The sequence below is a fragment of the Opisthocomus hoazin genome, chromosome 19, assembly GCF_030867145.1.
Source record: "Opisthocomus hoazin isolate bOpiHoa1 chromosome 19, bOpiHoa1.hap1, whole genome shotgun sequence".
Classification (NCBI taxonomy): Eukaryota; Metazoa; Chordata; class Aves; order Opisthocomiformes; family Opisthocomidae; genus Opisthocomus; species Opisthocomus hoazin.
The window spans coordinates 14,582,197-14,598,332 of record NC_134432.1 but is presented as its reverse complement, the minus strand read 5'-3'; the positions used below and the strand labels follow the sequence as shown (position 1 = coordinate 14,598,332).

General features: G+C 47.8%; 1 protein-coding gene across 2 annotated transcripts in view; it reads right to left on the bottom strand.

Moving 5' to 3' along the window:
* Positions 1–16,136, bottom strand: part of COL5A1 (collagen type V alpha 1 chain) — a 160,051-nt gene that overhangs the window by 42,958 nt on the left and 100,957 nt on the right. For both annotated transcript variants that reach the window (XM_075439389.1, XM_075439390.1), the window contains exons 19-28: positions 15,404–15,457; positions 13,943–13,987; positions 11,097–11,150; positions 9,831–9,875; positions 9,141–9,194; positions 8,472–8,516; positions 6,781–6,834; positions 4,396–4,440; positions 2,758–2,811; positions 734–778 (exon numbers count right to left, since the gene is read on the bottom strand). In XM_075439389.1, coding sequence (XP_075295504.1) covers positions 734–778; positions 2,758–2,811; positions 4,396–4,440; positions 6,781–6,834; positions 8,472–8,516; positions 9,141–9,194; positions 9,831–9,875; positions 11,097–11,150; positions 13,943–13,987; positions 15,404–15,457 — 495 coding nt within the window. The remainder of the gene's footprint in view (positions 1–733; positions 779–2,757; positions 2,812–4,395; positions 4,441–6,780; positions 6,835–8,471; positions 8,517–9,140; positions 9,195–9,830; positions 9,876–11,096; positions 11,151–13,942; positions 13,988–15,403; positions 15,458–16,136) is intronic.

Genomic DNA, 16,136 nt, shown 5'->3' with positions numbered 1-16,136 from the left:
GAAGGTTTAATTGCAGAGCTCAAATCAATAATGTATTTCATCCTACAGCAAATCTCTCATAGGCAATGAAGACACAGTTTCCAGAAAGACTTTTAAAGTTTGGAAGGTCCCTGTCAGGATTCCCTAGCTAAAACTGCCAGCTTTGCTGCCGAATTGCTGGGGGCAGGAACGCAGGAACGCAGATCTCTTTATGGGATGGGGAAAGATTTTTCCCCACCTCCTGCTCCTCCTCTGGGAGAAACCAATTGCATCTTTGAGACATGCAGTGACAGACTGCGTTGGCTTTCTTATGGACTTGGGTTTCACACGCTGCTCTGATGTCTGGGCTGGGCAGCTTATCCTGCACACTTCTCCAGCCGTAACACACCACAAACCCTTCAGCTCCATTGAATCACTCAAGCTGCAAATTTTGCCAGGAGGAAATCATCCGGATGCTGGACCCTGAGCTACCAGGAATGGCTGTCCCGGCAAACAGCTCAGAACCCGAGCACGGCATGGAGCTCGACTGCTCCCAGGTCTGAGCCAAGATGTGGCAGAACATCACAGCGGGCACTCAGCTCGCACCCGCCCCAAAAACAAAGCAGTTACCGGTCCTTTGGGTGCTCAGCCCGTCGCTCATCTAAGAGAAACCCCTAGGCAGGAGAAAATGTCACGGGGAGCATCCTGTGGGACCAGTCTGCAAAAATGCTCAGAGGCTGTAGAAAATCAATCCAAATGTTCAGGGTTAACTCACCTTTTCACCTTTGGTGCCTTTCAATCCACGAACACCATCTGCTCCCTTGGAGGAGACAAAACAGGGTGTTACAACGGTATTGGTAAGCTTAAGAGTGAAGAATCACTATTCACGGTGATTTTTGCTTCCTCCACTGTTGACTGCAGTATCTTTGCAAACTGGGATGTTCCTAAACATATTGCTAATCAAATATCAGCTGCTGACATCTGGCTTTTGGGTCACCAGCGAGTACCTTATAGTCACAAACCTGACTTGCTTTGGCAGATGGGGCTGGTGGTCTCTGCCCATTCCCTGCCCAGGAATTACATCTCCAGGGATAAAACTCAGTATGAAAAGTTTTCTGCATATATTTTCCAAAAACCCATTTCCACAAATGCCTTACCAGCACGCTGAGTATTCACAGAAAAACCAGAGCTCAAGCTGTGCGTGGACACCTGGGAAGGGAATCCATTTTTAAGTCTCTGAGCCCATCCCCAGAGATGTCCGTGCCGCTCTCCCACGGGGAGCAGCGCCGTGTCAAACACCCACAACAGCCAAGCTTGGCTCTTTTTTACCATGGTGCTCACCTCTGTGCATCCACCATTTTTTTTTTAAAGTACATTTAGGCACCAACAGGAGAGGAGGAAAAAAAAAGTAACAAGACTGGTGTGGGCAGTTGTAACACGGTGCAGAAGCCCTCTAAAGCTCCACCAAGGCACAGTGTTCAGCCCGGAGGTGCTGAGTGTGGGCAGGATCTGCCCCCTGCTACGCCACCAGCCCAAACCTGTTGGACCCCCACGCTTTCCATCTACCCTGCCTTTTGGGTATCTATGCCAGCTGTGTTGTGCAATCCAACTCTTACAATAAGTAATACAAGCTTTTTTTTTTGAGGAATAATATTTTGCTTGGGGTATTTAAAATTTTTCCTTCCGTTTAGGCATGTAAAGAAAAATCATAATTAAAAGTACACCAAAATTTATGCAGCAGGACAGGGTTCTGGTAAGCAAGGCAAGATCTGAAAGTTATTTATAGGTGCAAATCAAATGAGACATATTTTTTTCCGAACTGGAGGCTCGTGCAGTTCATACCACACTGCTTGTAGGAAGCAAAACCTCGTCTGTACGCGCTACGGGTTTGGTGCATGACACTTTCTCTAGATGACTCTAATGTGGAACAGTTCCACTGTAGCAGTAAACACAACAGCAAACCATTCCCTAATGGACCACCGCGTCTAAGTCTGAAACCTTGCGAGAAACAAGATGAAAGCTTGCTTTGGCTAAATACATCCCGCTTAAATTTTGAAGGCAGAACAGCAAATGGGTTTCTCTATTGAAAAAATATACAAGGGGGTTTAAGAGGGCTTAAAGTCACCTACAGTCAGTTCCCAAGCTGCGTTTGTATCTGCTAGCACAGATCCCTGCAGATACCTTGGACCTCTGGGATGCGGGGTGCACCTGCACCTGAACTAATGCATCTTGATGGGCAGAACAGCCAGAGCTGAATGGGGAGAAAAATACCCACCGCCTTCTCATCAGCATGCAAGCTCTGCAGGCAGCAGGAGCGAGGAAAAAGCCGGAATTCAGTCTAGTGAAAAAGCACCTTGCTGAGGCGCACAAGCTTCGTCTAACAAGGTTTTGGATCAGGAGCATGAAAAGCTTGCTTTGCTTTAGTAATAGGCTATTTTGTTTTATGAACAAGCCTTGTTCAAGTCTTCACATTCTGGCTGAGACTTACTTTGGTTGTAAATTGGAAACGATTGGAACTGGACTGAGCCATGCTCACGAAGAATTAAAAGAGAAATCTCTTCAAAGCACTGAGCGATGCTAGGAGTGGTTACTGGAGAGCAGGGGACTTGCAGCCCTCATGGCCCGCGAGAAGACGCTGGACCAAGGCTCGCTCAAGCAGTAAATATGGTTGGTCAGTGAGGTGGCCCTGAGCCCCTGGTAGGGCACCTGTGCCCACTGGCAGTTTCCATCTCCAGCACAAGCTGGAGAACTCGAGCTGAACATGCAAAGCCATGGACACTGTTTCTGTGTCCTCCTTACCTTTACTCCGCGTGGTCCTGGATAACCGATGGGGCCCTGAGGACCTGGTGGACCCTGGGGTGAAAAAAATCAGACAAGAAAAACACATCAAAAATCAACCAGAAGTTGCAGCAATAAGGAGAGCGTGTGGAAAACAAACATGCCAGCCACCTGGCTGCTTCAGACTGGGTGGAAATGGCAGCGGCCACCTGGAAACAGCTCAGAACAGCACAGAGAGCTACAGGAACATCACCTCGAGCAGGTGCTCTGGGCTGAGCCAACAGCAAAGGTCCATACGATAGGAAAGGGGGAAGAGACGTGACAAGACAGCAACAACTTGTTAGGAAGGGGATTTATACATAAGGTTGGAGACTTGTGTTTTGGATTAAAGAAAGCAACAAGTTCTCTGAGAGAGGAAGAACATGTTCTGCTGTCTCCCTCCTCCCAAACCATCCTGGTTTTGCAGTAACGGAGCAGAGCTTGTGATGATGATGATCACAGAGAGGAGTTATTGCTTAAGGCACAAGCCTCGGGGTGATGTCCTTTGGCCTCAGCTGTGTAGGAAAGGAGATGCTCACAACGCTCCTTTCTGGCACTGAAAGATGCAAATCCCCAGGGACACCTGAGCTGTGCTGGACACGGTGCCTGATACTCATCCTGCAAAAACTCTCCTTCCCACCCTCGCTGCCACGCTGTCTTACATCCGCAAATAAATCACAGTCTTTATTGAACCCAGTTGGATTTTATTTTGCTCAATTCCCTAACTAATCAAATACCCCTCCACTTCTCCCAGCCTGAGAAGGATGATTTTTTCCAGCCTGACAGCTGGATGGAGCCGACTGGTCCAGCAGCATCCCAGACCTCAAGCAAGGGTTGGCTGGAGGAGACCTGCAGCACCAGCACCGCCCTGAGATCACCTCCCTGACACTCGCTGAATGTCTCCCAGCACGGCGAGTGCCAGCACAAGCACTTCTTGGCTTCTTATGTTCTGCAGAGGCCAACATTTGAATTTTCAGGCTTGTGTGATGCCAGCCGGACAAACGGCTGTGGCCGTGGGTTGTGCTCCGTGCAGCACCTGAGCAAGGCTCGAGCAGGCACCCACCAAACCGGACTCACTCCAATCAAAGACTTTCAATAAATGCAATGCTTTTTAACTGAATGGGACACAGCAGGAATGCAGATGGTAATTCTCCTGGACAAACGGATGACTGTATAATTCAAGGACTCTAGCCTCCAGCAATATTCTCAAATATATTGTTAAACAGGGACTTTGAGGGGGAGGGGAAGAAAAAGGAAGGCCAGGAAATACAAAAAGAGTTATTTTCTGCATTCCCTGTGCCACGAAGGATATTTATTTGTGTCTGATGAAGAGAAGGCTTCCCTTCACAGTTTCATTTCTCATGCCCGCTGAGCTACGGAGTGCTGCTGGTCAGGAAAGCTGGGAGTAATTGAGAAAAGACCAGCCCAAGCACCAGAAGAGACTCCCAAGCAGATGAAAGCTGGGCTCAGCTTTCAAATGCCAACAAGGATTGCCTCTTGCCACCTCCACTGACCCACATTCCCTGGTTGCCTGGCCACACCTGGAGCCCCATGGAGATGTCTCCATTCAGCTACTGTGACCTTCCCCTTAGCAGTGATGAGGATCTTGTTGACACCTACCTGACTGCCCTTCTCTCCAGGAGGACCCTCCTTGCCAGGATGACCCTGTTAATAAAAGAGACAATGAGAAGAGGGAAATGGGTTTAGTGCACATCTAATGCTTCAGAAGCCAACAAGCTCGCTCAGGCAGCTACGATTTATTTGTAAGAGAACAGCTGCTCTCTGGGAAGCTCTTACTGATACAAGCAGCCCCCAGAAGCCAACTTGCAAGAGTACGCTTTCCCCAAAAGGAAGAGAGCTGAGTTTGGGTCCCTGGTGGTATCTGTTTGGTTATCTATACTTCTACTCTCCACCACATTTCAGCAGAGAAGCACAAACCACTTTTCAATATTCTCCACACATTAGAACACCTCAGTATGTTCAGCAGCAAGCAGTACATAAATTTTGCAGATAGGAAAACAGATAAAATTAACTCCGTGTGTTAGCAAACTTGTGAAGGTCACAAGATGCCCAGACTGGTCAGAACACCTCATTAACTTCCTAATTCCTAGAGTCCATTACAAGATCTCATGACAAATGCTCAGCTAACCTGAACCCCCATTAGACGCCGGCTGGCTGGACGCTGGCCAGCATTCCTCTTGGGATTTGATGCTGGATAACTCAACATTCAAGAGTTTCCAACGCACTCTCATTCATAGCCTTTAGAAGCCTTTTGCTGGGATTGCAGTAATCAGAAAACGAAAGTGTGAATTGCCTCAGAGGCCATAGCTTGGAGGATTAGTGAGAAATGGGGGAAACCCATGAAAGCTGGTTTTAGTGCTGATTTTCCCACTGTCAGAGCCAAAACGGAGCCAGGATGGAAGATGACTCTTTGGTTGGCCATATCTGTACAAAAGCAATAACCCCCCCATGAGGGCACTCACTGCACACCCAGGGACTTTTTCTTTTATAAAGATGATGAGAGCACATCCAGCTGCTCTAAAGCCACTAAGACCACCTGCACTCAATGATTTCTTAACTCATGAACTCCCGTCTAAATACACAAATGGCTTTCTAGCAATATAACAAGTAAAATCATAAGAGTATTTTCCATCATCAGTCTTCAGAGCAGGAACGTCAGACGAGCTGGATTTCATAACATAAGCTGGTTTAATAACGAAACAAAATGACAGCTGTCATTTATACATTAACAAAATGTAGAGGAAAATGCAATCTGAATTTGTCCTGCGAGTTTAAATGGCACCAAGAGCATCAGTGCCCAAACAGGTCACCTAACTGTGCTTGCCTTCAGCTCCTGATATCTGCACCCCAGGGGAGGCAAAATGGACAAGCAGCAAGATTTCAAAAGCCCTTGTCCACTCTACGCTAAATCATCACCGTTTTCAAAATGTCTTTCTCCATTACTGCTACTAAGATAAAAAATTGATGAGCAACTCAATTGGCTTTTGCAGCGAGACACTTCAGACCCTCAGGGATTTTCAGACATCTTCCGAGACCATTTTTTATAAAGGGAGCATTGGCAGGTTTTTGCCCTTGGAAAGAGCAACCCAGATGCTTACAAACCTACAAACTGCCTGCAAACTCCAGGGCTACCCGTGGCAAAGGACCCGTGTCCAAGCAGACCCACACGTGCTCAGCTTGCAGGTCTCATACAGCCCTCAGTCTGCGTAAAAACAGACCTGGCATCTTCTCCAGCTGAACTTCCCTGGAGCCTGCTGCAGGAATGGCACATCGAAAGCTACAGCCTTAGCGATGTTCTGGGCTTTGCTTTAGCTGCTCTGTTGACTCAGCTAACAATCCTACGAATGTTCGAAATGCCCTCTGTAGGAGTGATAATCCCAGGGTGGGAAATGTAATTTTTTTTCGCCACGCTCTGCATTTGCATTAGTGGAATGTAACTATTTTACATTTGTCACTCTTAAAACCAGGTGCCTCTGAGGTGTGTAAAAATGAGATCAGGCTTAAAGGCCAGAGATTTTTAAGACCAATTTCTAGAGCAAGAAGCAAATGGTGTTTAACGTAGGATTAGGAGGAAACTGCAAGAATACAACACTGACATGCAATTTCAACCTGCTCTTATCACCGCTCTGCAGCATTGCCCAGCAGCCCTGAGCGAGACGAGGACCACCCCGTGTGAGTGCTGCAGTACGGATAAACACACAGAGACCAAACCTACCTCGGTGAGCTGCCAACCTGCATAAAACAGAGAGAAGAAACAGGAGGAGGGGAAAGAGAGGCCCGAAGAGATGGTGAGAAGCACCTAGTGCTGTGCTGTGGGGCCGAGCAAAGCTTGGAGTAAGCCCAAACCCTTCAACCCATCCGAATCACGGACAGGCTGCTGGCTCCCACACCTCACAAGCCCACGGTGCACCCCAGGGTGGACAGGTGCAGGATCAGGCCCCACAGCCCTGATGCCAAGCAGAGACCCAGGAGAGGACGACTTACCGGAGGACCATCTGCACCAGGCATGCCAGGAAGACCGGGTTTGCCCAGCGGCCCCTGAAAACAAACAGAAAACCAACAGCTGCAATGGGCAGAGTCTCCAGAGCATCAGAGGAAAGGGCTTTTCAGACACACTTCTTGCTTTTCCTAGATGTGAAAGGCTGCAGAGAGGTGAGTCTGTTGGAAAAGCTGCTATGACTCACAGAATTACAGAATATTAGGGGTTGGAAAGGACCTCTGTGGATCATCTGGTCCAACCCCCTGCCGAAGCAGGGTCACCTACAGCAGGCTGCACAGCACCGCGTCCAGGCGGGGCTGGAATATCTCCAGAGAAGGAGACTCCACAGCCTCCCTGGGCAGCCTGGGCCAGGGCTCTGTCACCCTCAGAGGGAAGAAGTTCTTCCTCATCTTCAGCTGGAACCTCCTCTGCTTCAGTTTATGCCCGTTACCCCTTGTCCTATCGCTGGGCACCACTGGAAAGAGTCTGGCCCCGTCCTCCTGACACCCACCCTGCAGATATTTATAAGCATTTCTAAGGTCCCCTCGCAGCCTTCTCTTCTCCTGGCTGAACAAGCCCAGCTCCCTCAGCCTTTGCTCATAGGACAGACTTGTAGGAGTCTGCTTATTTCTCCAGGCAGCGACTTTCAGCACTCTAGGATGCTGCAGTGTTAGTGCCAGCACCTCACACACAGACACACTACAGCAACGAGAGCTCAACACGAGACGCCGGGGCACGAGGCACCAAGCTGCTGCCCTGCCGAGAGGGCACGAGGCTGCACACGTGTACAAGCACAAGTTGGGGGATACCAGCCATGGGGCTCACGGGATCGAGAAATGCCCATTCTTTGGTGACAAATGGCAAGGCGATTAACTGGCAAAGGAAGAGCGGAGCTGCCCCAGTTGACTGTGCTTGCTGCTTTAACACGGTGCAATGATTACCTTTCTAATTAAGCAGCCTCGTGATACTTCACACCACGGTGGAGTGGCACTGCTGTCGCCAGTGCGTGACTCAGCACTGAAACCCGAGAGCCCTTTACCTGGCAGAATTGCTAACGTGCTCCTTCACAGAAGAATTATCGATAATTTGAGTTCACCCCACGCTGCTGACACAAGCAGGGGATTCTCCTGGTGCACATGCCGGGATGCAACACTGTGTCCCTGCTCAATGGGAGCTGAGCAAACACCCGGAGAATTACTGCTCTGTAGGCAAAACTGCTCCCACTGTAAACCCTGCTGATCCCAGGGCTGCCTGGGGGCAACTGAGGAAGCACCCACCCCAGGTCAACAGCAACTGAGAATCAGAGAGCGCTGATTCAGGGCAGGGAGTGAGGAGGAGGCAAAGGGAGGGGATCTCAGCTGAGCGAGCCAAATCCACCGGCTCTTCCCATTACCATCCCGCTCAGACTTCCAGGAATTTAGCCCACAGAAAGAGACAATTCTCAGTCCTCTCCTAATGTTTTACCATAGGCTGCCTTCAAAATGTTTCTCTTAAGATGGGAAATGAATGCAAATATTATGAATTAGAGGTGAACCGTGCTTTCTTGTCTCTCTTCTGTCTGGAATGAGAGGCATTAGACTTTCATAGACACGGCTGCAAACAGATGTTGCATATGGGGCAAAGGAGCAGCTGAAGTAGCAAATGCATATTAATGGCAACAGTTGCCTTAAGTCAGAGCTGCTGCATTTAAACTTACTTTCTCTCCTGGGGGACCGATTGCGCCTTGCGGACCTGGAAGACCCTGTGAAAAGAAAAAAAATCTAGGGTCACTAAGGAACAAGCTATTCCTTCCAAATGCATTTTGGCAGTGCCTCAGCTGAGCATCATTCTAGTGCCTGCGACGGCTGGGGATTTCCCCAGCTCCATTCATTCTCAAAGTATCTTGTGAGAGACGATAAAATTTCATTTTTGCACGGCAGGCCTTGTCTGGAGAGCCGCACCGCTCCGGCGGGTGCAGCCAGGCTCAGCCCCAGGATGGAAACGGAGATGCTCTGAGCAGAGAGACTTGCTGAGAGCCGTAGAGAAGGCTGACAGCAAGGCTTGGACATCTGTATTACCCATCTGGCTCCCGAGCAACTGGACTGTGGGATGCTAAAAATCAGACATGGGCCACAAGATGTGGCTCGGCCGAAGAGACTGCTTGGACTTGGGTTTGGCTGTGCATCACGGCAGCAAAAGCCAGGTGAGAACCAGGGGGATCTGAAACTGGGAGCGCCTTCAGGAATATTTTGGGCCAGTGATGTATCGCCAAGCCAATTCCCAGCAAACCCCCTTATTGCTGGTCCCACCTCTGGTGGGGGAGCGAAGCTCATTCAGAACTATCATTCCTTTTTCCTACCCATGGAAAAGGAGTTTTCCCTCTTACCTGAGCACCCGGGTTACCCTGCTGTCCTGGGGGACCCGGCTCTCCTTGAGGACCCTGCAAGGAGACAAGGGCAGCGTTGAAGGTAGCGAAGGCGAGAGCAGAACCGGTGCTTCCCTGGGCCCTGACGCTCCTGCCCTCTGCAAGCTCCGCGCCCTCTCGCAGCATCTCGATGCCCTCTCCAACCCATGGCTGCTAACTGAAAGCTCCTGGGAAAGGGAAACAGCTTGTCTCCGCAGTGGGACAGTGAGGGGTGAAGTTATTTCAACTCACACTCACTTCTCTGCATGGACATGCAGTCCAAACGAGCGGAGCAGGGCTTTAACGCTATCTGGCTTTGCATTGGCTCTTCTGCAGGGAGTCCATTTCACCCGATTAGTACAAAGTACGAGGCACATAAAGATTTTTTTTCCTCTCAGTTAAATGACTATATTTTGATATTCATTAGAACAACACACATCTCTATGAAAATGTTTGATCTTTCGTGAGGAAATAATGTGTAATTCTACCAGAAATTATAATAAATTAACATCCATTTGCTGTAGGAAGATACTCTCTGTGGTTTTCACAGCCTGTGATAGGAATCTAGACCAGGCTAAGAAGCAATTAGCAAATCTAATGTAATAGAGTACATTTTACATTTCGCTCTATATAATATCTGAACTGTCTGTAAAATTTGCAGTGAAAACTTACCACATTCCCCTTGGGACCTGTTTGTCCATCCATGCCAGCCACACCCTGAGAAAGGATTTAAAAACAGCACTAAGAAAATATCTTGTTATTTTGCACCACAAAAGTAGAGAAATTGCCATAAAAATAAAAAAACGTCAGAACGCCCTTTGGCGCGTGTGGAAAGGGAAAAATTTTCTCTAAAGATGTTTGGTAAAGCAGCCAATCCCACCAATCCAGTTTACCCTTTAGAAAGTCATTTCAGTGTTTTCCCCACTGGTTCAACCTGCCCGTGAGGCAGAATCAGCGTCAGGGTGAGCAAATCCTGGCTAAGCACCGCAGCCGGGCAGCCGACTTCCCTCCGACAGCGAGCAGGCGTGGAGTAGCAAATGAAAAGGAAAAGCTGGCCAAAGACCTCGCTCGGGACATGAATGCGCCACTCAACAAGGCAGCGGGTGAAGGCAACGGGGCTGCGCTGCCTTGTGCCAAAACAAAAGGCAACCGGGGTCAAACACTCCCTGAGCATCTTCATTGAGGGCGTAACATGGCACATGGTCAACTGGAGATGTCCCTGGGGATTCCCCTGCCACCGTTTTGCTCTGGACCAGGGCAAGGTACCTGGGTGTAACAGCATGCTCGTGGGAGATGAGACAGCCCTGGAGCAGATCCTGAACCCTCATTAAATTCAGCAGGACCAGGAGCTCAGAGTGACAATGTCTTTGCGTCCCAGGAGGGGCTAAGGGCTTCACAACACTCACCATTAAATGCTGACCCCTCTAGCTCTAGCAGCAGCCTGGGTTTTGATTTTTAAGTTCTGGGACTTCAGTGAGCTGCAGTGATTTACACAGAGCGCCCCTGCATCAGCACTTCCAGCAGCGCACGACAGATAAGGTGACTGTCTCAGGAATAAAAAATGGCATGTTCTTTCCTCAGCTTTTGACCGAAATATGAACAAACTGCTTTAAAGTCTCACCAGCCCTCAGGCAAAAGTTAATAGCAAAGCCACTGTGTTAATAACTCTCATTCTTCCCTTTCAGCCTGAGCGAGGCATTAATATTTGCTCAGGTGGGCCAAGTCTTGAGCTGCTGTAAATGGACATGACGCCACTGAAAATGGGGGAGAATAAGGACTTTAAACCATAACTTTTCTTTGAACACCACCTCTTTTCATTGCACAGATGTATAAAATTATGCAGCTGTATTATCTCCTCGAATGGCTAATGGGGACAGGGTATTCTGCCCGGAAAGCTCAGCTGCCTGCCCAAGGAGGACAGCAGCCCCAGGAACTCACCGGTGGTCCCGGGGGTCCCGGCGGCCCCTTCGGTCCCAGCAGTCCTCTGGGTCCCTGTTGGGGGAAACAAACGGGGTTAGGATTCCCAGTGGCCCCCGAGCTGCCGCCAGCGGGGATCGGGCTGAGCTCGTGCGTGGCTGAGCATCGCTCTGCCTGGAGAAGCGTCAGGGCTGGCACGGCAACGATCTTGCTGGTTGTGTGCTAACAGCAGCTTTCTTGGTTTACACACCAGTAAGAGAAATCCCACGTGCACATATCCTTGAATTATAAAGATAAATAATATAGGCAAAGACATTCATTCTTTGGAAGAAGGCCCACTTATATCAACTTTTTTTAATTAATTTTATCATATTCCTGGATTACCCTGTAACGCACACAATGATGCAAAACACTTTGCAGCCAAGTCTTTCTAGCTGGGGAGTATTATGAAGAATGACCTGACACCACTAATAGATCATTAGGGTTAACATTTCAAAATCTTTCCAGATTTAATTTTTATCACTGACAATCCACACAATTCAGCAAGGCTGGAAAAGGCTCCTAGCCTGCAGCATAACTGTACATTTTCAAAGGCATTTGGTTCTTAAACCTTAACCAGTCAGGACTGCTGGCATCATGCTGTTTTCTTTCCATTTCTAGCTTTCTCACCAGACCTAACCTGGCATCATCTTCAGGGAAATGGGTAGGAGCATAGCGTTGAATAAGCAGAGACAGGGCAGGAGGATCGTACACCTTCAGTAGGAAGCTTTGCAAATCACACCCGAGCACCTCCTCTCCCCTCAGCCTTCAGGTGGGTTCATAGTAAAAGGAAAGGGCTGTGGTCTTGTCTGCACTCAGCTGCAGATGGGAAAGCTCACCTTTTAAACACAGGCCCTTTCTGAAATTAGGGACCGCGGGGGAACGCTGGGTATTTACAGGGATGGTGCTCGTTCACTGTCACGGAGGAAAATTGTTCTTGATTGATGGGCAGTTTTATCTGTCTGCCCAAATATTATACGTCCCTTTTTACGATGCAGAGAGGACAGAGGAATTAAAATGAAATGTTACAGGATAAAATAGGAGACATGAAGAAAGTGTCTGATCTTGGAGACTGCAGGGATTCTGATCCTGCAAAAAACACAGTCTGCAGCACAAAGTGGATGCATTGACTGGGGGGTCTGTCCCAGCCGCCTTCACAGGCTAAGGCCTTGCACGCTGAGTTCCAGAAACTCTGCTTGTGCCAGCTGGCGGTGAGAACTGGAAGGAAACGGAGCAGGATGGAGAGAAACAAATCCTGAAGTCCCACCACTAGTTTCAGTTAGAAAGACCCTCTTTTGGCTCAAGGCAGAGAAAAAGACAAACATGCAGATTTAGGGTGTATATATTTACAACAAGAAGTTTCCTGTAATGCAATTTAAACCTTTACTCTGGCCATCACGGATATTTTCACTTGTGTTGCTGAAATAAAAATAAACTTCCCAGCACGCCTCTTTTGTTCCTCCTCTTTTGTTACTGTGTTACCTGAGCACATAAACGTTTTTAAGAAGTTAATAACCCTTAAGTTATTGCTTAGACATGTGCTAAGGAGACAGCTGAGTTGATTAATCTTTCTCAGAAGTTAATCAGACATCTCGTCTATAATTTAGTTCCAGTGAGTCCGTAAATGCCAGCCCTTCCCTTTCTCATATGAAGTGTGTCCAACAGTTCTCATCAATTACTCTCAGGCCACCAGGCTGGGTCTTAGCACAACAAAATGAGACATTTTGAAAGCAAATGATAGATAGTTAATGTTCTTTTCGTAACAAAGGAAATGCATTTTGGATTAAATAAGCAGCCAACAACTGTACTACACACAAAAATCTACAGCCAGCCAGAAGCAGAGTTTACCATTGCCAATAAAGTAAAAAATACTTGGTATTGGGGAAAAAATGCTTTCAGAATCTCAAATTGAAAATGCAACTGTTTCTTTTCAGGGGAATACTCCCTGAAAGAATTTCTTTGGGTTGGTCAGGAGATCTTAGTTCAACACCACTAGCATCTCCTTTTAACCTTATTGATAGTAGGAACTCCCTCCTCCGCTAGCCCTGGTTCACCTGCTCTGGTGTTGGCAGCACGTGGAGGCATTGACAAATTCTGCAGATTTATGAAGTTTCGTGCACTGTGAACAGAATATTGACCCCACTGAAGCCAGGGCAAAAGTCCTCTTGAGCTCAATCCTGCCAGGATTTCATCCTGAAGTTTAAAAGGGATCAATCACACGGCACAACCTCAGCGTGCGGACAAGGGAGCCGCATGGCTAACTGCTGCCATTGCCCACGCGGCAGCAGACAAAACCATTCCTTGCTGGAGTTTGCTATGAACACTCATGAAAACTGTATTTCACATGTGCTTACCATGCATAATTTCTACCCCAGCCTACTTACTTGAATCCTAAATAACACATCAGGAAGAAGGATACATGCAGGAAAGGTATGAGACCAATCTAAGCTAAGCTTTACATTTAAAATTATAGAGTTTGATTTTCAAATGCTAGCCAGGAGCAGTCAAAATCAATGAGAATTTTGCTCATTAAAAAAAAATGAATACAAAAAATCAACCAAACAAAACACCTCAGAAAGCATCTTCTCTTCCTTGTAGCCATTTTAGTGAAAAAAAAAGAAAAAAAAAAAAGCAGAAGAGTTGTTACAGCAAAGATAACTGTCTCAACTGTTCACATGGATCTTCAAGTAAGAAGTCCCTGCAGTACCTCAGGGGTCTTGCTTAGCACCAAAGAGCTGCCCCACGGAACCCCTAAACCACCGTTATCATATCAAGACCATGACCAAAGTAGTGCTGCTGTGTGTCAAGTCAAAGGAGAAGATACTCACAGGTTCTCCAGGTAGACCTCTGGGTCCAACTTCTCCATCATCTCCCTGCTCAGCAGCGATGGCACAGAGAGAAGCAGCAAGGGAGACAGAACAAACCAGTTATATTTCAGTCACATCACAGGTGTTTCATTCTTGTTAAATAATAATCACACAGAAAACCAGCTTCCCTGGAGTAATAAAAGGGTAGACGTGCATAAGGAGGACCTCGTAAGCCTGGAGACTGCGTGTGCAGAATTTACCAAGGATTAGAAATGCTGTAACGATACTTCATAATTCATGTCGATGTTTATAAAGATGGATTTCGCTAATAGACAAGATACTGTAGAAACAATTCAGGGCATGTGAGTCAATAACCGCAAGATTTAGTACCAAACTGAATGGGAAGCCAGCATGGGAGTGCTGCCCTGGGCGCGTGATTTGGCCAAATCAGCCCACAGGCTCCTCAGATCAACCACAGCCAGCAAAGGGGTAACTGCTCACGCCTCCACTCCCATCTCCTGCTGATTCCCCAGGAGTATGAGACAGTGCTTCCCCTGAGTTGCTTTTAAATCACCCAAAACCTGAGGCTCCCTCTTATGAAATCAATCCCAGCAGCCAGCCCTTGCAAACCCCCCCTTCTGTTGGTAAAATTCATGCTCTTCTTCCCAGTTATGCCATCCGAGGTTCTCTCCCTGCACATCCTGAATGGTTTCTTTTTCTCTCTAGGATTAAAGTTCTTCAGACACTTGTTCTTCCCCCGCAAGACATGAATTTGGTGTTTTCAACTTCAAAGCGCTTTACAGCCGCAACTAATTAATCCTCACAACCTCGTGGTGAGGAAGGTGTTATTATCTGTGCTTTACAGAGGAAACAAATAGCCAAAGGTGGAAAGAAAAACACCGTGGAGGGGGATTAGAGCCTGGGAAAGCCACACTTGCTCCTCCGATTAAACCGTACCCTCCTTGCAGCCATGGATTCAGCATTTTCAATTTCTCCTCTTAAACCAGCCCTTCTAGACCTGTAATCACTTACGTTTGAGCTTTGCTAAAGGCCTTCAATTATTGACTAAACAGCGTTGAAGGTGAAGTGAACAATTTAATCTTTCATTCCCACATTTGTCTGGAATTTCTGTTCCCCAAGTCTTGCTGCAATTTGCTGGATCACAGAAAATCAGAAGTGATAGTTTGCACACCTAGAGATGAACATGTTTCTTGTGTTCTTTTTTTCTTTTAACAAAAACTGAGTTTTCTAAGCAGATCTTTAAAACCAAATTCTTCTTTTCAGTTTTATTCCCATCCCCTTGCACTGCTTCCCCGTCTCCTGGCACCCGCAGCATCCCCAGGACCCAGGGACCGGCTGGCAGCAGATGACGTGCCAGTGCTGGCTGCTCTTGCCACATTTCTGGCTGATATTGCATCTGCTTCTTGTTTACAGGAGTGAGTTACGAATTCCAAGGACTGCCAAATCCAGAGACAGACTTACCCTCTCCCCATCCTCTCCGGGTGCCCCCGGGGGTCCATGGGGGCCTGGTTCACCCTATAACAGAAAGGCAGAACAAGCTTCAGAGAAGGTAGACATCCTCAGACAATGGAAAACATTGAGTAACGTTCACTAACCAAGCAATGGGCTTGACTTTTCTGTCTGCACCATGGGCTGAAGGTACTCACACCCTCACGGTTCCCATCTCTGTGCTTCCTGAAGCACCAGCCCCTCTCTACACGCTCAGGGCCACGCGTGGGCTCCAGCACTCAGAGAATAATATTCTCCAGAGCCTAGAGCTCACGGGATTTACTGGTGCCACTTCAGCAAGGGTCTGGGAACTGAGCAGGAGCTCTAGCTCCTTCAGGAGAGGAACTCGGGCTCTGCACACAGTTATTACTTTACCCAAGGCATGCTATTCCATTTCTGGCTGATTAAGCGTCTCTCTCAGGCACCGTCTTCCCTTCCCCGTGTAGCTTGTAATCACGATGCAATCTCCGCTGTTCAAACACTCCCCTGCTCTATAAAGCGATGGCTGCACTCTCTAGGGAGGGGAGGCACGAACAGCCTGCCAAAATAACCGCCGTCTTGCATCTTTTCCCCATTGTTTAATTATAAAGCAAAGAGAAGAACCCCATTATGTTTTTGGCAATTTCCATCCACGACTGCACTGTCTAAAAGCAGGTTTTGCTTCTTGCTTTGTTTCTCCCTCTGCATTTTATTAAAGCAATTTTTT